Source organism: Pseudopipra pipra, chromosome 14, assembly GCF_036250125.1.
Source record: "Pseudopipra pipra isolate bDixPip1 chromosome 14, bDixPip1.hap1, whole genome shotgun sequence".
NCBI classification, from domain to species: Eukaryota; Metazoa; Chordata; class Aves; order Passeriformes; family Pipridae; genus Pseudopipra; species Pseudopipra pipra.
Genome location: NC_087562.1, coordinates 5,874,591 through 5,900,092, shown reverse-complemented (window position 1 = coordinate 5,900,092; position 25,502 = coordinate 5,874,591). Strand labels below are relative to the sequence as shown.

At 40.9% G+C, this 25,502-nt stretch overlaps 1 protein-coding gene across 1 annotated transcript; it reads left to right on the top strand.

Annotated features, from left to right (window-relative positions):
• MLYCD (malonyl-CoA decarboxylase) lies at nucleotides 1–19,790 on the top strand. The gene is made up of 5 exons (XM_064670960.1): nucleotides 1–520; nucleotides 7,795–7,907; nucleotides 8,901–9,057; nucleotides 9,552–9,701; nucleotides 18,416–19,790. The coding sequence occupies exons 1-5, from the start codon at nucleotides 20–22 to the stop codon at nucleotides 18,947–18,949; spliced, it is 1,455 nt and encodes a 484-aa protein (XP_064527030.1). The 5' UTR covers nucleotides 1–19; the 3' UTR covers nucleotides 18,950–19,790.
• Nucleotides 19,791–25,502: the final 5,712 nt, after the last annotated feature.

Sequence of the window (25,502 nt, the reverse complement as noted above, 5' to 3'; positions counted from 1 at the left end):
GTGTGTGGCCGGGAGAGGGATGAGCCGCCTGTGCCCGCGCCTGGGCCCGCACCCGCTGCTCTGGGCAGCGCGGGGCGCGCGGCGCCTCTCGGCCGCGGCCGCCCCGGGCATGGAGGAGCTGCTGCGCCGCTCGGTGCCGCCGCTGCCGCCCTACGAGACCAAGGAGAAGGCGCCGCCTCCCGCGGAGCTGCGCGGCGCGGAGTTCGTGCAGTTCTACCGCGCACTGCCGCCCGGGCCGCCCCGCACAGAGCTCCTCACCCGCCTGGCCCAGGACTTCGGCGTGGAGCACGGGCGGGTGGCCGAGGCCGCCGGGAAGGTGCTGCAGGCCCGGGAGCAGCGCAGGGAGCCCGGGGCGCTGCTGCAGGCCGAGGACCGGCTGCGGTACTACCTGAACCCCCAGTACCGCGGGCTCTTCCAGCACCTGGGCCGCCTCGAGGGCGGGCTGCGCTTCCTCGTGGAGCTCCGGGGCGACCTGGTGGAGGGGCTGGCGAGCAAGGAGGTGGATGGGCCTCATGTCAAGGTGAGGGCAGAGATGAGGGTGGGTGGCTCTGAAGGAAGTCGGTGGGGATGTGGTTTGGGGTTTCCTGCTCCTGGAGCCACGTTGGGATGGAAAGTGTGCCGTGAAGCCGATTCGATGTTGGGGTGTCCATGGGCCCCTCAATTCAGGTGGGACGTTCAGGGGCTGCAGTGGGGCCGGGGAAGGACAGCGGAGCTGGGGAAGGGTCTGGAGGGCAGGTCCTGTGAGGAGCAGCTGAGGGAGCTGGGGGGTCTCATCCTGGAGAAAAGGAGGCTCAGGGGGGACCTTCTCGCTCTCTACAACTCCCTGACAGGAGGATGGAGCCAGGTGGGGGTCGGGCTCTGCTCCCAGCGAATAAGGGACAGAATGAGAGGAAACAGCCTCCAGCTGTGCCACGGGAGGTTTAAGTTGGGCACCAGGAAGAATTTCTTCACAGAAAGGGTTAAACATTGGAAGGGGCTGCCCAGGGTGGTGGTGGAGTCCCCATCCCTGGAGGTGTTTAAGGAAGGACTGGGTGTGGCATTCGGTGCTCTGGTCTAGTTGACAAGGTGGGGATTGGTCCCAGGTTGGACTCGACGATCCCAGAGGTCTTTTCCAACCTAATCGATTCTGTGGTGGGACACAAGTGAACCCCATCCCACAGCCACGGCACCAGCGAGAGCTGCCTGTGTTGATATTCAGGAAGGGAGTGGCCCGTGGGGTGAAGCAATGGGCTTGCTTTCCAGAGTGGCAGTGGGAGGCTGCTGTGGGCAGTGCCACACTGGTGCAATGCAGCTCATGTTGGGGCTGCCAAGCTGTGCCAGGAACTCCCTCGGTCGTGGCCTCACTCCTTAGTCTGTTCCAGGGCCACAAGTGACACAGCACCGTGTCGTGCTAATGGTGAGGAATATCAGCAGGAGAAAGGAGTTGCCATGATTTGGCTCAAGAGTGAGAAGGCAGAGGTGAAGTGAAACATCCCCAGTGGTTCCATGGTGCAGTGAGGTGACATGGATGTGGAGGAAGGACTGCTGTAGGACATGACAGTGGCAGGAGCTGACAGGACTTCCTGGAAGGCAGTGAAGAGAGACAGCAAGTCAATCAGATGCAATGACCATTAGTTATTTGCCAATATTCAGATCCAAATTAGGTTTGACAAGAAAACGATGTTCTTGATGTCAGTTCTGTCAATGAACCACAGTCATCACATAACCAAAGCAACAACAGCTTTGGTAACATTCCACATCCAGTTGGATCATCTTAAGTAAAACCGGACTGAGTTTGCAAAATTATCAGGGTAAAAATATGTAAAACAGCTGAATGTACATGTGTCAGATAACACAGAAACATACTAAAGGCATTTGAAAGTAGGAAAATATTGTCTGCAAAGCTAAAACATCAATAAAAGGCTGTCAGGGGCGTTCTGTCTTCTCAAAATATTTTCTTAAATGTTTGGGTTCATCAGATGACTGGGCTCAGTTCTGTATTTCCGTTCTTGTAGTCAGTTTTGTGCTCGTTGATCAGTTTTATTTTTCAGATGCAATGTAGTCTAAAAACGAGAGTTGATGATAAGCAGCACGTAAGTCAGGAAAGATTAACCTAGAACTGGTTTGCATTGGGTTTGTTTGTGACCATACTGGCTGTAAGGATTTACTCTGGACACTGTTTCTTTTCAGCCTGGAGTTTCACTTAGGTCATTCTCATCTTTTTCCACATCAACCCAAGACCCAGAACTGTGTGTTGTTCCCGTGTTCCTGCTAGTGTGTCTGGGAAAGGTGTTACCTGTTGCTTCTGAATTAAGTGTCTTGCTCAGCCTTTAAAATCTATTTGCTTCTATTGCAAGTAAGTGACAGAAGAACTACGAGCACCCAAGGGAGCAAAAAACCCCCAGGAGGTGTTGACTGACAAGTGGTTTGTGAAGAAGGGGTGTGAGGACACAAGTACTTAATTTGGTCTCAGAAAGCCATAGGTGTGAGACACTATTACCTGTTTGAGACTGTGTGTCAGGAGGAGAGAAAACTGTATGGTAGAATATTCAGGCTCTAAATTTGGGGGTGGGATTGTAAATTTTTCTTTTTTCCTTTTTTTTTTTTTCATTAAACATTCTTTAACGTTCTTTTTCTTTTTTTTCTTTCTTTTTTAATAAAGAATTTCAGTCTTGAGTAAAGAACCTTTCTAGTGATGCAATATATATTTTAGATTCTTACAGTGGACAATTTCTTTGCTGGTTTCCCTGACTGCAGGATAGAGACAAAAAAGCCATTAGGAAGCTCCAAAACTTGGGATGGATGATAACACATCAGAAGTCACTGTATTATTGTTATGTGTGATCAATTCTTACTTTCTTGAATTTCTAAAGGTATTACTTGAAACCAAGGAGATGCAGATTAACTTCTGATTGTTTCTCCACTGATTTCACTGTTCATAAATCATTAACAAAATGAAAAAGCTGAGTTATAAGCAATTGAAAAAGAATGCTGTCTGCCTTACTGGAAGAATTCCTTAGATCTTAAAATAAACCCTGAACAATGCATTGGAAATCCTTAAAATGATGGATTGTGCAAAGAGAAGGAATGTGCTGCATGTAAGTTTTAGTTTATATATAAGTTGGTTTTTAGAGGGCAGAATCATCACCCAGAGCAAGACAGAAAAATTATGGGCATCCAGTGACAGGTTATGATGTAGTAAATGTCCCATGTGGATTGGGAAAGATGAGGAATGTCTTGACACAGGTGTCTTGATAAAATCAAAAATTTAGTGGTAAACTATATTTTTGAAACTGTACAGCTCTTTTTCCAAAGAGCCCACCAAAAATTCATACAGGACATACGAGGAGAAAGTTCTCTGTAATCTGTCCCAGAGGTGGATTTTCTTATCTGTTAAATATATGAATCAGTTATTACCATCACAAGCCTCGTGGATAACCTTAGGAGGGCCATTTAAAAAAAAAGGTGCTGCCACATCGTACACTCTTTAAAAAGTTAAATTGCAGTGAAGCTGGGCCTGGTTCTTTTTCATGATGCTGTTTGAATTTTTGTCCTCATTCTCTTATGTTCTTTTCATGTGTCCTGTTCTTTCCTTCCACCCCAGGGCAGGCTCATTTTCCACTGTCCTTGTAAACGAGTTGAATTTCTGATCAGCCCTTGCAATGCACGGAGCGAAATTTGCTGAAAATCTGTTTCCTGAGTGTAGTTCTTTTATTGTTCAGAACCCTCTCGCCTGCAAGGCTTTACTTTTTCTGTTGCCAGCATTTTCCTCCTGAGATGTTTTATATTTCAGCACTCGATATATGACTCTGGTGAAAAATTCACAACATTATTATTTCAGGTAGCAAATCATTCAGCGATTGCTTTTAAAATATTTTTCATCTTTCCATATGATTTAGAAAAAGTCAGTGGAAAGTTCAAGCTTCTGGCAAAAAGATAATGAAAAAGAGAGCATTTTTGTCAAATTGATTTATAAATACACCTGCTTCCATAATTAAGCAGTAGCTGGAGTGTATCTGTAATCTTGGCCTGGTGTTGGTCTACTGGAAAAAAAAAGAAATATCATCATTATTAAAAGTTTTTCTATAAAAAAAGTGTTTGGTATTTGCCTCTCTAAAGTCCTGTGTAGCCATTTCATTAGTGTAGATTTGATTGAAATTCTAACAGACATAAAAACTCATGTGCAACAAGAATTTTACAACTTTTGCATGTTTGTATCTGCACTGACAAGGAAATGTGGATATAAAATTAAATGGATCTTCCTTATGCTGGAGGAAAATTACAGAATGCATTATATGACCTGCTGGGATTTTGGTTTTGCCCAAACTATCTAAAATATTTCTTAGTCCTTAGTTTTCATTTTGCATTTTGAAAGACCTATTAAAACAAGGATTGCCCATTGCTGTGTTGTAAATATGAAATATTTTTCTATTTCCTCAGCAGCTATCAACACAGAAACAACTTGGACTGTTAGAAATGGGTGGATGTAACATTTCTATTTTGTGTTTGTTCAAGAGATTACAGTAAAATATATGCTGTATGCAGGTGATTAAGTCACTTGAAAATGCTTGTGCATACTTTACTCATTGGCTAAATGAGCAGAAATAAGGGGGAAAAAGGAAATAATGATTTTAATTTTTTTTAGGAATAAGACATGAAATAATATAGAACACAAGAGCCAGGGGAGTTTTCAGCACTACCATTATCAGTGCAGTAATTACTATTAGCAATAAAAAAGGAGCAAACAATCCCCTTTAATTCATGTCTAACTATTGAATCCTGGTTTTCTGATGGGATATTTTTCAGAATCTCACCAGGGATGTTCTCTTTGTATATTTTGAAGCTAACAAAACAAAAAAACCCCAACCAAACCCTCCCACCACCAAAGATACCTTAGAACACTTGGCCATATCAGAGTAGATCTGTAGGTCCCAAATGAAACTTAGCAGGTTAAAACCCAAAAACAAGTTAAAATTCGACTCATCTGAGGGCTTTTTTATTTAGTAGTTTGAGAGGGAAATTGAAATAGTTCCCTCATCAAAGAGGCAGTTTTTCTTACTAAAAAAAAATTAATTGAAGGTTTTCATCAGAGTTCTCCCATTTGTTGCCCAATAAATAGGGACTTGTTGGGAAGATTAAGAAGCCTATAATTTGCTGTCTTGTAGCAAGAACACAGAATGAGAAAAAATAATCACAGTTTATTATACTTGGCTAATATAAATTGAAGTGTAACTGGTAATTTGAAATACTAATCTGAGTATGTCTTGTTGCTCAGATTTAAAATTGGGATGCTGAATAACAAATATGTGATTTCTTTTCAGTGAAGTATTGGAGATGTAATTTTTATGACTAGAAAGGCCTCTGAAATGAAAATAAGAATTTACTTACCACGAACTTTACAAAATAAGAGAATGTACCACTAAGTCTACAAGATAAGAGATGCAAAATTGGAACTGTCCTTGTTGGAGTAAAACCTTTTGGAAATGTGTATATTGTGATATTAAACACAACTCAGATTTTTTTTCTTAGATGGCTGAGTTAAACACAGTTTTGGATAGTATAAATTTTTATGCCTTTCTGCACCAAGAAATTTGGTTAACATAGAATCATGGAATTTTGGAATGGTTTGGGTTGGAAAGGACCTGAAAGCTCATCTCCATCCACCCCCTGCCATGGGCAGGGACACCTTCCACTAGCCCAGGTTGCTCCAAGCCCCATCCAGCCTGGCCTTGGACACTTCCAGGGATGGGGCAGCCACAGCTTCTCTGGGCAACCTGTGCCAGGGCCTCACTGCCCTTAGAGTAAAGAATTTCCCCTAATATCCAATCTAAACCTGCCTAAGTCCATTCCCCTCTCTCCTGTCGCTCCATGCCCAGGTGGAGCTGGACTCAGTGATGGGTCCCTTCCAACTGGAGCTGTTCTAACCCTTGGCCTCCACGCTGCCCTGTTGTTTTATAAAACATTATTCTTTACAGCTGCTGTTGAATTGGGTTGTAATTCCCCACAAACAATATTCCTTTCTCCTAGATCATGACTAAAGCACATCTGCTTCACTTCCTTCCTTGGTTCCAATTGCATTGCTTTACCCAGCTGCATTTTACACCTCAAGTAGCTCTGTCTGAAAACAGCTCCCACCCTATGGAGCACACTGGAAAGAGCTGTAGGTGCTCCAAAGAAGTAAAACAGGACTCTGATGTTTTCCCCTTTTCCCAGTTTCCATGCAGGATAACTGGTGTTCTCCTTGCTGCCTGAGCCACATTCCTGCCAGAGCTGCAGAGCAGAGGGTTCAGTTCCTGCCCAGCAGGAGTGCAGCCATCAGCACTTTTCCCTCCTTCATCTGGGCTGCAGCTGAGATGGTGTTCCAAGAAGGGGATGGATGACAAGAGAGCCATAAGGATCTGTTTCTTTGACCCCAGATCTGACAAATCCAGATCATTTTTCTGGTTTACAGTACAAAAGAAAACAAAACAAGCAATCCTGGAGACTTTGACTACACCAAGGGGTATCTGACCAAAATGATTTATGGTTATTATCTAAAAACTTCAGAGCTGTGCAGAAACGTGGATTCACAAGGGAGGTACCTTAAAGTCAGAATAAACAAACCAATCAGAATATACTTGTTTAGGAAAAAGGTATTGGAGAAAAAAAATAATCATGCATGACAGAATTGTTCTGTGCAGATGAATGGCTGTTTCTTCTGTGTTTATAAATTTCAGTTTTTCTAGTATGTTGAATTAAGGAATAAAACCATTCTCTTATTCAATCCTGGAATATTTGTAGCAGTTGCTTTGGCCAGCAGGAACCTTCTTTGATATGTATCTTTTGACAAGTGCCTCTACAACTTTGTTAGGTTGTAACAAGAAATATTTTTGCTTTCTTAGTCCTGAGGCTACACCTGAACTTAGGGAAAATGTTTTAAGTGCAAAAATATAAATCTGATGAGATTTATATTTTTTTTGTGTTGTTTTGCTTAAATGTAGCAAGCTAAAGTACAGTGGAACCTAATTTTTATCTCTTTTATGTGCAGTAATAGCTATTTAATAAAGGACTGAGAAGAAGGTGAGGAGTTTTTGTTTTGAAATAAATGGTTATTAAGTTAGTTTCAGGTAAGCTCATGTTTCTACCCAGGCTGTTGGTAAGTTGGTGCTGGTATCACACGCTGTCCTGTGGACAAGGCAAATGGAAGACAAAAAAACCAAGCTCTGGACTCTCTTTAAGGGATTTTCATGCTGTGCTGAGTTCAAGAATACTTCTTCAATTCAAAGAGTTTTAGATAGGAAATCTTTAATAATACAGGCAGCAGGAAATTAGTAGGGAATATAAAAATCACCATGAATGTTTCTGAAAGTATTTGATATTTCAGGTGGGTTTCATCTGTTTCACACTGTTCCAAAGCTGGTTTGATTTTTGAGTTCTGTGGTCTTATGCTGCTGTTTTTATTTTTCTTGCTCAAAATTATTCATATTTCCAGAGAAGAAAAATTCTGCAAAGCCTGTAAAAAATTCTATAAAGTTCTATCTGCCTCCTGTTGAAAGATATTTTCTCATGGTATTTAAATCTTAGCAACTGTGGCCTTATGGTCAAGACTGCTCAAATACTTCTACCTATTGTCTGCTTTTCATCTGCATTTTTTTGCCTTATCTTCTGTGTAGTTTGCTATAGAAATTGTCCAGCTGAACTGGTAAATCTTCTCAAACAGAAGCATTAGTTTCTTTTAACTTCCCAGTGTTGTAGTTTGAATCAATCAAGGTTATCTTTACTCACATTCCTGTGTTCTACCTTGCTTATTTAATTCCAGCTTTCTTCTGCTTGCAGGAAATGAGTGGAGTTCTGAAGAACATGCTGTCAGAGTGGTTCTGCACAGGATTCCTGAACTTGGAAAGGGTCACTTGGCAATCCCCTTGTGAAATACTCCAGAAAATTAGTGAGTAAGTGCTAAAGGTTGGAAAGACTCGTTTATGAAGAGGTGAGGAAATGCTTGGGACTGCACAGATCCACTGTTTTCAAAACTCTGCTTTTCAATACTGAACCACAGGCAAAGTATAATAATGGAATATTTTCATTTAACACTCTGTAGAGCACACATTTAACAACTGAATTAAATAACAGTAAAGGGGATCATTTGTCCCATAATTTGATCCTTTAGCTCACACGCTGCCCTTGTAGACTGCTGTGTTTTTTTTCCAGCTTTCCCAGTTACTCTTTGCACGTTTTCCTACAAACCCAGATCCTTGCAGCACTGCCTTTGCTGCCACAGATGCTGCAGCTGCTGCTGCTTCCATGGGCCCCCATCTCTCCTCAGTCTGCACCAGCAGCACATTTAAATCTCATGCAGCCCAACACTCAAGAGCATTTTTTACTTCTAATCCAGTGATATTCCCCTTCCTGGCTGGACCTGGTGAGGTGCACAGGATCACCTGTGACCTGTGTGTGAAGAGAGAACCTTGGGTTTTATGTAATGTGCTCTAAAACATTTATTTCTGAATTGCTGTCAAAGCTGTGATGAAGTTGCAAATGATTGGACTCAAGTTATGTTGTTGTGCCACTTTGTTATATAAAAAGCTTGAAGAAAACTGAATCTCTCAAGAGTTCTGACAGTATGTGACTTAAATGTTGAGGAGGCAAAGAAAAGAGATCTTGTAAACCAACTAAAGGTTCCAAATAAAAATAATGAGTAAGAATTAATCTTCAAGGGAATTTGGCAAACACACTAAAGAGTAGATGTGCAATCTGCCTTCACAATCCACTTTGTCAGTTTGCTGGTGAATTTTTACTTTATTCACTTACAGCCTGATTCTCCTTTTTTGATAGGAGAGTTTTGTCCCTGACATAAGTGGGAAAAATGAGGAGCTTGTAGGGTTGGCAGCTGACCTCTTATTTTGAAAAAATGATAATAATTGTACTTTTCTTTTCTCCTTGAGTTCTGAAGCTGTGCATCCTGTCAGGAACTGGGTTGATATGAAGCGTCGAGTTGGGGCCTATAGAAGATGTTACTTTTTTTCCCACTGTGCAATCCCAGGGGAACCATTGATAGTCCTGCATGTGGCTCTGACCAGTGACATCTCCAGCAACATCCAGGTACAGTCACTGCTGCATTTAGTACACAGCAAAGTGCTCAAATTGCAATGTGCTTCCTTTAAAATTTCTTATAATTTGTGAATATTTGGGTTTGCTTCATCTTTTTAAGAGATGAGAGAATTGTAAAAATTACAGGGATAATCTGTATATGTAGCTGTATTATGTAAGTTGACATTTAGGGGAGTTGTTCAAGTGGGAGAAGAATGAGAAAAAATAAGAAATATGTAAGAAAAGGGAGCAAATGAGATTAAAACTCCAAAGTGGTTGCAATTAATTCTGAAAATTTTAAACCATGTTATTTGCAGCATTTACTAATGGATAAACAGCTCTTCTTTCTTCTTTTTCATTAGATTCTTATTGTTTCTCACAGAGGGTAATGAATAAAAGAGTGGGGAAAAGTGCTAATACATTTAAAAGTTAAAAAGAAAGACTTCCTCCCCATAATGATGATGATAACTATTAATAACTTTTCTTTTAAATTCTAATTTTCCCAGGCCATAGTGAAAGAAGTGCCTCCTTTAGAAACAGAAGATACAGAGAAAATCTCAACAGCCATTTTCTACTCCATCAGTTTGACTCAGCAGGGGCTGCAGGGGGTGGAACTCGGGACCTACCTCATCAAGAAGGTGGTCAAGGAGCTGCAGGTGGGTTGGTGGGGGGTCCTTGAGGTGCTGTTTGCCCCCTGTGCTGCCCTGACCTTCCTGGGTTTCCAGTTCCTGTCCCTGCTCAAGGCCAGGAGCTGCTGGGTTTTCCCAGGTCAGCCTTGGAAGACATGCAGGGACTTGGAAGAACATTTTCTGCTCTGCCAGGTGTAGGTTCTGTTCCACAGCTGGCACATCTCGTGTGAATTCCTGTGTTTGCCTCCTCACATGTAGGTTACCTAAAGTCAAATGAGTCCATTTCTCTTGAAGGTGACCTGGATACAGCTGGATTTTGCACTGTTGTCTATGATAGGATTCACTGTTGCCTCTCAGTTGAGAGGGTGGACCCTGCAAACAGGTTCCTTCCAGGCCCCTGATCAACATTTTCTCTCTTCAATGTACCTGACAATGCCTTTTTCAAAATCTTACACCTGCTCCAGTAACAAAAATACTTCCTGTACATTAATTTGTTCATTTTTTTGTTTGTTATATTGATTTGCCTCTGGTTATTTATGCAGTTTGCATGCTTGCCTTGAATATCTCTATTTAGGAAAATAAAGATTTTTTTGCCCAGGCATTTCTTGCAATATAGTTAAGAGAATGTCTTGATAGTCCAAGAATCAGTTGCTTTATACAAGTCAGATCTATGAATTTAATATCATTACATGCCCTAGGAATATTGTTAATAGTTTTAGTACTTCTTGTTGAACCTTCTTCCAAGCAACTTGAGAAAGGGATGAAAATTCATATATAGAATGGTGTGGAAGAGACAGTCATATTTCTGCACTGAGTACATAATTTTATTTAATACTCTTTACTACTTAAATTATTAACAAACCTACCACTTAAAAGTAATGATCACTTTTTGTGTTCGTATTTATTCTTCCACATCTAGATTAGTAATGATGTTTGGAAACCTGTGTGATGTAGAACTTAGGTTCTGCTTACAAAAACAACTTAAAGGTGGATGCTCCAAACTTCTACAAAATGATTGATTAGTTAACTGCTGAATCATAGCTGGCTGCCCTGAAGTTTTTTATTTTATTTTATTTTTAATGGCTATTTTGGCTGAATTCTGTTGCTTCTTGCATTTGGAATGGCTTTTAGATTAATTGTGGAAAGTGCAGTAGTCCAGGTATAATTAGGCTGTGCCATCTGTCTGATCTTGACTGAGGGGAAATTGGAATAAATCCATGCAGTTATCTGCTTTCAGATCTGGAAAATAATTTCTGCATAATTGAGTTGCTCTCATAAAATAACCCTATTGCCATCAGATCTGTCCATCACTAATTGCTTGCAACACTTGCAAAGTTGTGAGTTATAAAGGCAAACAGACACACCATGCTGAGGTAACCTAATGCAAGGTCTGAAATTTGGGATGTCCAACAGAAGAATGTGTTTCTTATTTATACTTAGGACAAAGTTTCTGCATTTCAGTGTGTAAAATCCAGCCTCTCTTCATCAAACACACAATGAAGAGGAAACACTTTGGCTGAGATGCCTTTAAATACATTCTAATCACAAATTAATGCCTCGAGGTCGTATAACTTGTATTGAAAACTGAGTGCTGTCCATACAGTGCCAGAGATGGAGATCTCCCTATTCCATGCACTGCTTTAAGGTGTCATGAAAAATGTGTTGTTAGTAAGGTATTATGTGGCAAATTGAACATGGGCTTAGTTGACTCTGAAGTGCTGGCCAGACTTGAACAGCTTGTTTCTATGTAGTTTGTATCTATATAATAAAGGTACAACAACTTTTATCTCTTGCTTTTACCCCATTCCTTCTTTGGGTACCACTGTAGGGCTAAAGAAAATACAAAGGATAATCCAGGAGTGTCTGTCTATGATGGACATGATTCTCTAATAGTTTTTCTTCCACTCTTTGATGATGTTAATATTTTTTTCTTGTCTCTTCTTACCACTCCATGCTTTCTCCCTCTTCATTCCAAAGCATTGCTCTTGAATTCTGCAAGAACCATTTTCCATTACATATTTTACATCTGTGCAGTGACCCTAAATCACTGTACTGTTGTTACAGAATTATTTGATGCACATCTATAACTCCTCCTTGCTGAGCTTTAGCTTTAAATGTTGTGCCTTCCATCTCAGTGGATTTCTCCCCTCAGAGGAGACAAGCCCTGTGTATTTACAGTTTCCAAATGCTTTCCCTGTAAAATTTCTACAAAGTGAAGGCCAAAGGTAGAGAATATGATGAGTAATATTCTTGGCAGCCTGTTTTACCTGTCTCCCAAAACTCTGGAAGTCCTACTTCAGTGGATTCATTGCATACATGTGCTCTCTTTCTCTCTGGTCAGGTGGAAGCAAAGGACTTTCCAAGGTTGTCTGTATTTTCAGGCTGGACATAATTCTTTGGAGCAGCGTTACAGTGGCTTTAAAAGGGACAAATGGTGTGGCAGGAGTGCTGAGTTGACTTGGTGGCAGCAGCTGAAACAATACAGGCTCAGCAAAAAAGCCCTGGGTCAAAAATTGCATCTCATTAAGCAAGCTTCCAGCAGCCTTTGCAAAAATAGATGGGTGAGGTCTCTGATAGGAAGAGGATTTTCTATGTAACCTTTTCATGGCTTTGCAATAAACAAATCTCTTTTTAAAGTGCTGCTAAATCACTGAGTGTTCCAGGTTACAGAAGTTGAGGCTGTCTTTGATTTAACTGGTAATAAAATCCTTTGGGAAGAGGAGACCATTTGAAGGGGTTGAGGATTTTGTTTCCCATCGTGTTTGAGTTGTTGATGATTAATACACTTTTATAACTTGCCAATTGAGTTAACTTTTGGGGACATCTGTTTGCTCTGCAGAATTCTATTGGATTCATTTTTTTCCCAAGGCTTTGCAAACTCTTATAATTTCTTTTATTCTCTAGTAAAAGTCCTTTATCTGACTTTGCCTCAACGTAACCTGCTCTGACACTTCTAAGTCCCACTGTAACCTCAAAACTGAGATCTCAGCTGTCATTCTTCATAAGGAAAACTCCAGATTGGACTAGTCATGAATGTGTATCATTAGGTCAGAAAAAGACATGCACAAGTTAGAAGTGTGTTAACAGCCACTCTGCTTCCACCCCTGAAGCCTTCATTTGACAAGAATGTTAAAAAACTGTGCTGAAACACTGATCTAACAGGTATCTAAACTACAGAATTATGGCTGTAAATTCAGCTAGCACCCTCTTCCTTAAAATCTGATTAATGGACAATTAAAATAGAGCTTAATTTTTTAGAAATCTTCTTGCTGATTTGCCCGAGGTGGTCACATGCTCTGCTAAACTTGAACAGGGCAGCACTTCTCACCTTCAGAGAATGTCACCTGCTGGTTCCCTCGTGAGAGTATTCCTTGCAAATGGGTTTTTATTAGGATTGTTGGGAAAACTGCAGCAATGGAGGCTCTGGGAAGGATTTTAACCCCCAGTGTTGAGCACTGTTAGTTTGGGGCACTGTGTACAGGTTAAATGCCCCTGCTTTTGTGTCTCATTAATTTAAGCAGGTGGAGGATGGATGAAGTTGAAATGGGTCCTCAGTTTCCTCTCTTTAAATGTGCACAGTTTGCAGTTTGGATCCTTAATCTCTACCTAGACATGATGATTTGGAATTTGCCACAGGTGTTGCTATGTGTATTTGTGTGAAGGGGAGGGATATACTGGAAATCAGAGCAGGACCTGAAGGACGTAGCTGGTGTCTCATACAAAGGGCATCCTGGGAGAAAGTGGGCTGCTCTCAGGAGCAGATTGTTCTGGTTTTGGTAGTTTCTTTACAAAAGTTTGCTACACAAGTAATATAGAAGGGTTTTATATACAGGCTTCTGTTGTTATCTGAGCATATCCCGTTTGCATTTTTTTGGGATGAATTCATTACTCCACTGATACCACTTTGGTCCCAGTTCTCCCTGTACAAATCTGAGAATGGGCTGTGTAGGCATTCTGTGTGTGCTCCCTTGGTTATATTAATGTATATAAAGCAGGGAGCAGACAACAAAAATAATCTCTGGTGTTTCTAAAATTCAAGCTTGTGTCGTTCCCAGAAACGAATTGGATTTTGAAACTATTTCAGAAGACTACAAGAAAACAAACAAACCGACCCCAAACTGGGTGCTGGAAGAGGAGCAGGCAGGTTGTTTCTAGCAGGCTGAGAGGTGCTGGTGAAGGTGGAGACAATTAGATTGCTCATTAGGCAGACATTTAATTCAGAATGTGTTTATAGCCACTCTGAACACTCTGGAGCTCTGCAGAAGGTACATCATGGCAATTCAGTCTGCAGATGACAGGCACAGATAACTGTGGTGAAGCCTTTGAGAAAACTGCTTAAGATTTTATAGCCTGTGGCATTTGGGGGAGAAAACTGATAGCTGCTGTGTGACTCAATAGAATGCTTAACAATTGGTGGCAGATTTTAGCTTTCTGCTTGGGCTGTTGATAATTGCTACCTTAATTTGATCTAGGTGACCTGGGGAGATCATAATTTCCAAAACAGGCTTTGCTTTCATTGATGAAAAATGTGACCTTGGACTACAGCTTTCAGAGTGCAAGACAGTTTCAGATGAGATATGGATAACAGGAGAAATCTGTGCTGTTCTGCAATGGAAAAAAAGCCTAGAAAAAAAGACAATCAAACACAGAAATCTACCCCAAACCAAAATTAGCAGCTGTTACTTAATGGTGTGGGGGTTTCTGACAGGAAAGTAAACATTAATGGATTTCCACAATAGCCTTAGAAATTAGCACATCAATTTAGCAACAACATAAATGTGCACACTCGGCTGCATTTATTTATTTTTCCACAAGAAATGTCCGCCCCAGATAAGCTCCTAAACTCAAGCATTTATCAGATATGTGGTACTTTGTACTGTAGCTTCAAAATGGGGTCACTTTCCCACATCTTACCTGTCCTAAGAAGTAAAAAAAATGTGCATAATTTCCCAATTTGTATTTATTAATAAAGGAGGAGCTACTGTCTTCCTGTTAAATATTTTGGGTTGTCTTGCTGAACATGTCACTCCTTAAAGGGATGATGAACAAAGAGGAGTCAACACCAGCAGGATTCAGTGTCAGTTATTGAATTAGGAACTTTGCAGTGGTTATTATTAACACACAGATAGGGGAAGAAATCATTCATTCTCACTTTTGTCACTGTGGGTGGTGCTCAGGTGCCCTCTGGGCTTTGCAAGCTGGGAGATGAGATTGGGATTGTTGCTTTATGGGAGCCATGGACAAAGCTCAGCTCCTGTGTGGAAAACTCAGTTTGTGAGCTCTGCTCAGTGGCAAAATAGTATTTTCAAGCACTGCTTTCTTAGCAGAGAGTGTAGAAGAGATTCAGACTCTGTGCTAAGCAGCCTTTTCTCTTGGTCCAGTCAGTTTTTCCTTTGGCCTGAAAGAAGAATTTCTGCTTCTCAAATTTCAGCATTACCTTCCTTCTTCCCCTCTCAGGTTTTAACCCTAAATATCTGTGAAGAAATCATGAAAGAGACCTAAGCAGTGTGTTCTCAAAGGCACTATCTTTTATAGGATAAGTGATATAGTTAGGAAAAAAAGGCAAACCTTTAAGGAGTGTAATCCTATCTTTGGGTCAAAAAGAAACACATTCTGTATTCCTCAAATCCTTGCCTGGAGGAAATAGCCTCTAACAATTTTTTCTTTTTCTCTATGTTTTTTTTTTCCCTTTTTCATCCCCACTGCACAACAGTAACATCTGTAGCCCCTCTTGCAGCACATGAAGGATTTGTCACAATAGGTCATTAATTTGAAAACTTTTACCCATTTATTCCTCTGTCTTGTGCTCTCTGTATTATGAACTGAAGAGGAACTTTAAGGCACTAAAGAAATGAAGAAGAGTGAACCCCCATTTTGAAGGCCAGTGTCTTTGAGGGGAGCTGGCTGCTGCTTCAGGATGGGACATGAAAAGGGCACTTCTCATTATATAGATGATGGGTTTGTGTTTCTGTGCTCTGAGGTTCCTCTGCAGGTCCATCACATCTGAGGTGGTCACTGAGATCTCATCCATCATTATTGTGTGGACAGGCAGGAGGCTCCTGGGTCACTGAATCTTCAGAAGGGAGTTGTGACCTCCATTCTGGGCAGCAATTCTTCCAGCTGACATGCAGGAGGTCACATTATGGGACAGCAAAGTGTCTCAGCAGCTCAGCTGTGTCCAGTCCCAGCAGAGTCAGCACAGCTCAGCCCTCAGGGCGCTGCTGGGGCAGTGAAGGTGATGCTGCTCCTCACTGACTTGACAGAACTGAAAGCCCTCTGCTCTTTCTCCAGGAACAAACACCTTCAAGTTTAGAAGTGGCCTTTAAAAATTTGCTTCTTCTTCCTCCTTCTCCAGGAGATCCATGGTTTTGTGTAGCAGTGTTGAGTCCAGGAAGGTGTATATGACAAGGGGGTCCATGGGCAGAGCTCTCCTCTGCAGGGCTAATGAAAATCCTGCTGCTTGAAAGAAAAGTGCACTCCAGAGGTGATGATTAGGTGTGCTTCTTGATTAAGAAACACAAAGAGGTGAATGAAAGGTGACCAGAGGAAGATGTAGTGAGTGCATTTGATTCTGTATTAAAATTCTATAAAGTTACTTTGAATTGATTTGTGGATAAACAGTGTTTATATCCATGGGGAAGTATTTAGGACAGGGCTCAGAAGGAAAACATGTTTGAAGTTTGGAGTTGCTTTATTCTGTTCTTATTTTTTCCCTTTTTCTGCCTCCAGATATATTTTTTTTTAATTTACTGTGTCATTGCTCTTTTTCAAAAGCAAAGGGAGAACTTTTTCCAAAGAGTCTAAACTGTCTACTCTAAGAAACATTCTTTTAATTAAAACATACTTTCTGTATCTGTGCCTCTAGTATCCGTAGTCTACAGTAAGAGCACAACCCTAATAAACTCATTTTTTTTATAAATGTTGTATTCCCTAAAATTGTAGGAAGATGTGTAAGAGATGTCTGTAAATGAACTTTTTATTTTATGAAATACACATGCAAGGAAACCTGATAGTTGTGTTTCACAGATCATGTTAAGGACATCAGTTTCAGAATTACTCTTAAATATAAAATATCATCATATCCTTTAGTGGAAACTTGAAAAAAGTTCCTGCTTTCCTAGTTTCTACTGCTTTCCTGGTATTGCACTCCCTGACTCTGGAAGCTGTAGCAGTTGTGACTATTGATCCAGTTAGGATCTCCTGAGTGCTCTGATTTGTTCAATAAGATACAGAAATTAGTGTTTTTAGGAAATAATTTGCTTTTTTTCTTTATTTGATTCTTTGAGGAGATAAAATGGGGTGTTTGTTTGTAACTTGATCTGCTTTTCTTGTTCCTGCCTGCTCCCAAAAGAAGGATTCTTCAGCTTACATGTCTATATAACAATCAGAGCTTCAGCTCAGGGAAAAGATATTGTGAATACCAGCTATGGAAGTTGTTAGGAAAGGTGCTTGTCTCCAGCCTGAGGTGAGCCAGGCCAGCATTCCCTGGCTCCTGCATCCTCCTAGAGCAGAATTCCCAGGCTCTGCATCCTCCTGGAGCAGAGAGCAGGTGGCAGCCGTGTGAGCACAGGGAACCTGAGGATGCCACGGTGCAGGAGCAGCTCAGACAACCTGTCCCTGCCAGAGCCATTAACGTGCTGAGGAGGCACCATCTGAGCCCTGATGGCTTTTTAATGCTTATCTCAGTAATCCTCAAAGCACAAAAAGTGCAATTTGTAGTCATTTAAAGACAATTTTCTGTTGACATTAAGATGCCTCTGTAATGTTGATGAATGTCTTGGTTCTCACCACTTCCTCCTGTATGAGCAGTAATTAAACCAACACTGTAGTGGTTTCAGTTCAGCTCTGTCTTCCCTCTGTTCCTTTGCCCCCCACTCCTTTAGAAGGGTTGATTAATGTAATTTTTACTAATTCCAAGTGCTGATGTAATTTTTGTTAATTCCAAGTGTTCCAAGTGACAGGATGTTCTTCATGTTGATGTGCCCCAAAACTGACACACAGCTCTCCTTATGTATGTTTTGCTTCATGTTACATGGTTACAGGTTTTAATTACATAGTTTATAGGTTTTAATCATAAATTAGGAGGGGTACAGCAGAAGTTTCTCTTTGTTAAAACAAGAACTGTGTGAATGTTTTTTGTTACTGCAAGTATGTATCTCTTATCTTGCTATTTTTAAGGACTATCATGAAAAGTATCTGCCTTGTATAAAGAACTTAATTCAAAATTTCAGGAAATGCTTCTTTCCATAAAAATCTAAAAATAGTACCTCCCCTCATTTTACAGTAGACTGAAGTAGTAAACTGCCCTTGATTTAAAGAAAATAGTTACATATAAAAAATAAATGGCATTTAAAAGGTTTTAAAAACTTGTGTGTTTATTTAAAAAAATATTCCTTAGAATAACTTCTTTATGGCCTGTGATTCTATTTGTTTATTTCTGCCTATAAAATGATACCAGAGCTCAGGGTTAGTAAGTACTGCATAAGTACTTTTATATAGATTGGGTGTGAGGACTGTAATTCAGTCAGTGTTAAAGTTTTCTTCATGCTCTGGAGTGCTTTCTGCTCACTAACCTGGTACTGGCAGGGTGATTTTTCACCTCTTTTTTGTGTCTGTGTGAGTCAGTTCCTTGTCAGAATCCCTGGTTTTCCCTTGACTTGAAGCTGTTCTTTCACTCAAACTTCCCTGTGTCAGTCGTGACAAAACTCATGATTTTTTTTTTTCTCTCCTTTCGTCTGCAGAAAGAACTTCCTCAGATAAAAGTTTTTTCTACTCTCTCACCCATCCCAGGATTCACAAAATGGCTTGTTGGCCTCCTCTCCCCCCAGACAAAAGAACAGGGAAGAAATGAACTTTTTACAGAGTCCGAATGGCAAGAAATCTCTGCGATCACGGGAGACTCTTCCACTGAGACACTGAAGAAACTCTTAAACAACAACGAGTGGGTGAGATCAGATAAATTAGTCGAGGTGCTGAATCCCCCACTGATGAGACTCTGTGCCTGGTACTTGTATGGAGAGAAACACCGTGGTTATGCCCTTAATCCAGTGGCAAACTTCCATCTCCAGAACGGCTCCGTGCTGTGGCGGATAAACTGGATGGGGGACACGAGCCCTCGGGGCATTGGGGCTTCCTGTGGCATGATGGTGAACTACAGGTATTTCCTGGAGGACACAGCCAGCAACAGTGCAGCTTACCTGGGCACCAAACACATCAAAGCCTCGGAGCAGGTGCTTGCCTTGGTGTCCCAATTCCAGCAAAATAGCAAACTTTAATTAAAAATTCTGAAAGCTAAGAACGAGTGTTCCTCACCTATAAAGAGCTGTAAGAATCTGCAGTGCCTGTATTTAAATGAGAATGTGTTGTAAAGCAAATTTGCCCAGCACACTACATATCTGGATGGTCAGTTGTCTTGCTTCTGTGGCCATATATTCAAAACCTGACTGGCTCTGCAAGTTCCAGACATCTGTTTATGTGCAGGTGGGTTGGAGGTGTGTAGTAAAGGGTGAGTAAAATTCTCTTAATCAGTTACAACTCAGCAGTAATTGAATGGACAATACTTGAGCCAAGCATTATTCTGTTGGTAATAAACCTGTATAAACTGTCCTGTAAGGAGCTGCACTCTGTCATAATGCTGCTGTAGATTGTTCAGTACACAAGTACCTGGAAAGGACTGAATGAAGGTAAATTGTTATTCAAAACCTTAATCTGCAATTTTATTTCTGTAATATCTATCTTTTTCACCCTTAGAAAAGTCTCATGTAAAACCTTTTTAGGTATTTTCTTTTTTTCAAATGCACTAAAAATCTCACTGAATCCTTGCTTTGCTGAAGCATGGAAAAGCCTTGCATTAATGTTCAAAACCCAGGATCTCTCAGTGCTGGAAGTATGTTGTGTTGTATTTCCATTTTCTGGCTGCTAAAATATGCTGAGCAATAAGGAAGTGTTCAAACAGGAGAGGAGAACAAGAGAGACTGATACTTGGGGATCAACTGAGAAGTTTCTAAATATGTATGTTATACTTTGGCTCTGATAATGTTTTGAGTTAACAAAGAGCTTTTTTAATAAAGGGGTAGGTGTGACCTGTAAATCAATAAAAGAGACTTTCTCACTAAATCATGTCTGGCTGTATTTCAACATTTCCCCTCACTTAGTGGCCCTTCTTGATAACAGTTTCACCACAGTAGAAGGCCCATTTTAAAAGGATTTCATGCTGATTTGTAATATCTGATTTATTCTGGTCCAATTCCAGTCCTGTTTTCAAGAAAAGAATTACACAGAGGATTCAAAAGTAATGGAGTGTTTGCGTGTATGAAAACAGAAGTGAAGAAATCTGTAAGTGTCCAATTTTCTCCTGGAATGAAGTTAGTTAATTGGAGACACTATTTTCATAGTCATTGTTAGAAACAAATTCCATCCTCCACACTTGTAACCTGTTCTGGGAGCAGCTTCCAGGGATTTCTGTTCATGGTGGATTTTTAACAGCAGTAGTTAAAGGACAAGAATATATTCACTGCCTGTTATTCCCTTGAGAGCAGAGGCAGCATCTGGCCATCAGTGGCAGGGATGTCACATTAACAGTGACAACTCTCTATGCCATGTAGCCTTCAGTATGTTTTAAAGAATAGTTCAAAAGTCAGCATCTTTCTTATACAGAGTTAGTTTATTAATTTTTATAGGATTAAAAGAAATACCAAAGAAGTATCATCCCCTGGTAAACAAAATGTGTCCGGTTGCCAAAACCACTAAAGAAAAGTTGAGTTCCTCTTGAACTGTGGTGGTGGAGTAAATATAAGTTGGTCTTGGTTTGGGTTTTTTGCACCTTCTCTGGATATCTTGCTGAGTGTGCATTAGGGAACACTTTATTCATGAGGGGAACTAAGGATTAAACACTCAAACCCACTGGGAACTTTTAGTCAGAGACTTCGAACAGGCAACTCCAACCTGGCCAACCTGAGGCAGTAACTTCAGAGTGACTGTCAGTTTTTGCTCTTGGATCAGGAGTTATGGTAAGTTTTCTGCACAACAACATGTAAGTAGAGTCTGTTTAGTGCTTCATATTGAAGTCTGGGCTTTACCCTCAAAAAATGCTGGAAGTTGAGCACAGGTATTGAACAATTGCATGTCCAGAGGAGAGTTCAGGCTGGAAAAGAGGCAGGGCACAGTCAAATGTGTATAATGGTTTGGATTAATTAGAGCATCTTCTCCTGGCATTTTTATTTATTATTACATGAACCTGGTTGCCACTTCTATTGCAAACCCCACATTTTTAAGGCATTGTTAGAATTCTGTCTAAGTTCCTTCTAAAATTTGTGTGCAACTTTTGGTCCTGGAACATGAACATTAGGGAATATACAGAGTGTGTGTGTGTGTGTGTATTTAGCACCTTAGTATGAAAAGCTTCCTAAAAAGTAGCTATTTACAGTTGAGAATGTCAGACCTGTATCAGAATATCACACCAAACTACTCCCACATCACTTTTCTCTGTGGCATGTGCATTTTGCTTGTCAAATTTTTTAATGTGAAATAACACTGAGTTGGTACAGAAATTTTCACCACACAATCACTACAGGACACTCCTCTTTTTCAGTGATCAGAGGATGGCTTTGTTCTGCTTTTGGATTTTCTAGAACTGCCTTAGAATTCAGGTTTCAAGGTGAAACTTAGCTGCTTATATAAACATGTACCAGCCTTTCTGGGCTGGGAGGAATAGAGAAAGACAACCCTCTCTCTTTGTTACATGAAGCTCTTCAAGTTTGAGGAAACCTGGTCATTTACTTCAAGTCAAAGGGTTCTGAAAATGCAATGATTTTGAAAGACAGTTTTATTTTGAAGCAGGAGGAGCTCTGAGGGCAATTAAATGTGCATCCTCCTGGCCACAGTTCAAAAAGAGCCAACACTTCTGCTCTGTTGCAGATGGAAATACAACATAATCCCATATTCTTAACAGCTGGACTCGAAGGATAATGAGTTTTTTCCACTTGGAGCCCCAGACAATTGTATGAGAATTGGTTCAGTGACATGAAGTGATTGTAGCTTATAAGGAAGAAAAAGCAAAGCTGCTCATGCTTCGTTAACACTTGAGTTGTTCCCCAACTGTTCCCCTCTGGCTGTTGGATCTGACACGGGCAGAAACCCAGCCCTGCCCTCAGCTTATGGGCAGCAGGCACAGCTCTTCTTTTTCTTCCTACCAATCTTAAAATCAGGAGGACTGCTGGCATTTGGCTATGGCAAAGCAGCCATGGGAGTTTCTCTCCAGTTCAGACCTGCACCCTGTGGTTCCAGGACTGGTTGCTCAGCTGCTGACCCAGTGGTTTAGTTGGTGGGTCACAGGCAGGTCTGTCCCTGCTCCCCTCACCTCATGCACATGCCACGTTCCTCTAGACCTTGAATTACCCAGTCACTCCTGCTTTGCAGTCAGTTTAATCTGATGCTCTTCCCAGGAGCTATTCCAAGGGCTTGTGATGTGGGGCTGGCAAGGAGATGACAGACAAAGCATCTTCCTGGAGCTGTTCTGGACGGGTACATTTGTTACATGACATCTGGTCTCCATCAGAACTCCAGCACCTGCAGAGTTGTTTCCTTTTCAACAGTTGTTATGGTTTGGGTTATTGGTTGTGTTTTGCTCTCTGAGATCAATTCATCTCTTATATTGATAAATTAGAGCAATGTGAGGCCAAAAATCCCTGCAGTGATTTCTGCACCAGAGTCACAGCACGGATTTAAGTGCAAACGAATCATTTGAAGATGAGAGTGGGACAGGCTGCTCATAAAAGCCATCAGCTGATAAATGCTATTATTTTTCTTTCATTGGCCATTGATTCTTAGCTGTATGGCAGTGCTTGGGTTTTCCAACTTTCTACTAAAGCGTGATTTCAGCATGAAGGATGCCGAAGAGAAAAAAATAAATATTTGCCATCTGTACCACTTCCTGGGACAATAACTGTCACTGGGAGGATCAGAGAGTATCAAAGGGAGTCTTCACAGCTCAGAAAGAAGAGAGAAGTCCAGTTCCTTTTTCTCCCTCTCAGTGTGTGCCATTTGCAGTGCCATTTCTGAGGAGCAGGTACATGATGTTACAGAGCACCTTCTGTTACCGTGTGCCCAGAAGGAAAAGAGGAGGCTGGTTTCAGGCTCGCTCCTCAGTAAGCAGTGGGAGCTGCTGTGCTGGAAGGTGCAGCATATAAAAGCACCTCAGTTCCACAGCTGCATCCTGCTTTTGAAAGCAAATCAATAGAAATTATGTTACTTTGTCATTTAGGTTTGTTTATGATCAATTTAGGCCATTTCTCTTGTCACAGGAGTAGGGTCTCTCTTTGAGCACGTTGTATGGAGTTGAGTAGGATCCGTGCTCTCCACGTGCCCTGGATGAGCAATGAGGAAATATTGCTTGACTGGGGGATATTCAGTTTATTTGCAGATGCTGAGCCACCACAAAGTCTTGTTAAAAGAAAGGAGTAAGTGCTACTTGAAGCAGAACAAATTTTCCTTGTATATCACTGTAGTTTATTTTAGTTACTGACTGTCATAAGCTACAAAACATGCCTCCAGTGGGAATTCCTCCTTGGGGAAATGGGGACAAAGGTCTGTTGAACCAGATAGATTAAGGTTAAGGTAGTCTGATTCTTCAGCCTCTGGATAAGGAAACCCCTAGGAAGGGAGAGATCAGGGTTTTATGGTCAGCATGCCAGGAGCAGTTAACACATATTTAGAATTATTTCCTTTAGAAAATAAAGGATAAACCATCACATTTATTGTCTGTTTTTTTACTGCTTCCAAAAGCATTTGAATTTTTCAAGAAATTTGAACCCAAACATTTCTCAAGCAAGGGTGTGACCCCTGGGGATGTTGTATAAATGTTCAGCACTGTTGAGGAGCTACCCTCAAAAAAGACTCATAAATGGACCTAAAGGGAAGCACCATGTCATGAGCCTGTTCAGATGTGTTTCTGCATTTCCTCAACTTACAGTTTTAGGATCGGTGTTTTTCCACATGCAGCTGCCATAAATCTGCCATTAAGGCATCAACTACACGATCCACAGGTTATGGGGAAAGCTGAATTTTCTTGATGTGTCAGTTCCAAGCTTGATGCTTATAGTTAAGGAATTAAAGTGGGCTGGGTTTTTAGTCAGGCTTAGGTTTTGTTTTGTATTGAGGATACCCAGAATTGTTCAGAAAAAAAAAAACAACACTTGTTGCCACATTATTTAGGAACAGAATGCATACTCATTGCTCTTGAAATAAATCTGTACCAGCGCTGATCAGTGCTTGGAGAATGCTGAGATACAGCAAAATGTAATCTGACAGCTGGATAAGTTATTAAACCTCATACTGGGATTGTGGCTGAAAGCCAGAGGACAGTTAAACGTGGGATTCTGTCCTCAGTCCCTGTTTTCAGCAGGGAGGATTTGTGGCAGTGCCAGGGAGCTGTTCCCACCTGACAAGCCCTGCAGGAGAGGGCAGTTCACAAACTCATGTCCAGCCCTGCTGAAGCTGTGATGGTTCAGTGGCTCATTGGATTCACTACCAACCTACTCATTTAGCTGCTCCTCCTGGGAAGAGCTTGGGCCAGTTTCCTGAGGTTCCCTAATTCCCTCAGCGGGGCAGGGCTGGCAGAACAGCTCCTGGCATTTCAGCCGACTTTTCCCTTGTTATCCACAGGCATGGAAGTCTGGTGGGAGCTCCAGAGGCTTGCTGGCTGTGCAGGCTGCTGAAAGAAGCTCAGAAATTCCCTGTTAATCCCTGTTTGCTAAATGCCGGGATCTGCTGCTTTTGTTCAAGTGCTGCCATTGTTGAAGTCAAGGGGAGATTTGTTTTCTTAAAAAGTGGGATTTGGATTGTGTTGATTGTTTGGTCACAGTGACAAATGCAAACTCCAGATCTGCTACCAAGACTGTAATGAACATGTGCAAATACAGATTTTTATGTTGATTTTTTTTTTTTTCAAAGGAGCTGCATTCCTTTTCCATCTGGCTGTTTCTGGAGATGCCATAACTCCCTGCAGGATACATTAGCTCCCTGCAACAGGTCACTATTGAAAAACAGAAGGTTGTGTGGCTTTTTTATATTACATATAATATGAATCAATATCCATCTCTTCCTCTTTATCATCTCTTAATTGTGGGCTGAATCAAAAATCAAAATCTCTGAAAGGCAGCACCTGCAACAAGTGGATGAAAGAGATAAACTAGGCAGGGATGGGGTCAGATTGTGAGAAAATAAAAGACATTCTGCTTCCATTTTTAAGAAATGGCAGTCAAATAAGCAACTTTTACTAAATTGTTTAAACTAATAGGCTCTTTTTTTTTGAAAGAAAGGGAAGGACAAAGCAAAATTAAGGCAATTCATGTGCCAAAAAAGATATGCTAAGTTCTCACCCAAATGTGACTTTTAAACCAGAGAACTCATTAACCCAATTACTGGGGGTTAGGTTGAATCATTTACTGAATCTTAACCAGAGTCAGAACTTGGAATGGGGGAATGGTGGAGGAAGGGGAAGACACAGAACTAAAATGACCCTGGTTGTTTCTGCTTAATTACCAAAAGAAAAAAGGGAAATGATGCAAGAACTTTAAATAGTGAAAAAATCATTACGTTATTACAGTCTGTATATAAGAATACACTTAGACTTTATGTTCCAGAACAGTATTTAAAATGCAATTTAAATATTTAAGGTATGTTTGCTTACATTTTTTAAATAAATATTGTTGTGGGTTTTTGTTCAAAGAATATTCTCCTGACAAGATGGGCTTGAAATTTCATATTCTCACTGCAAGTAAAGTTCTCCTAACGACTTATGTTAGAGTTAAGAGAATGGCTTTAGGCAAA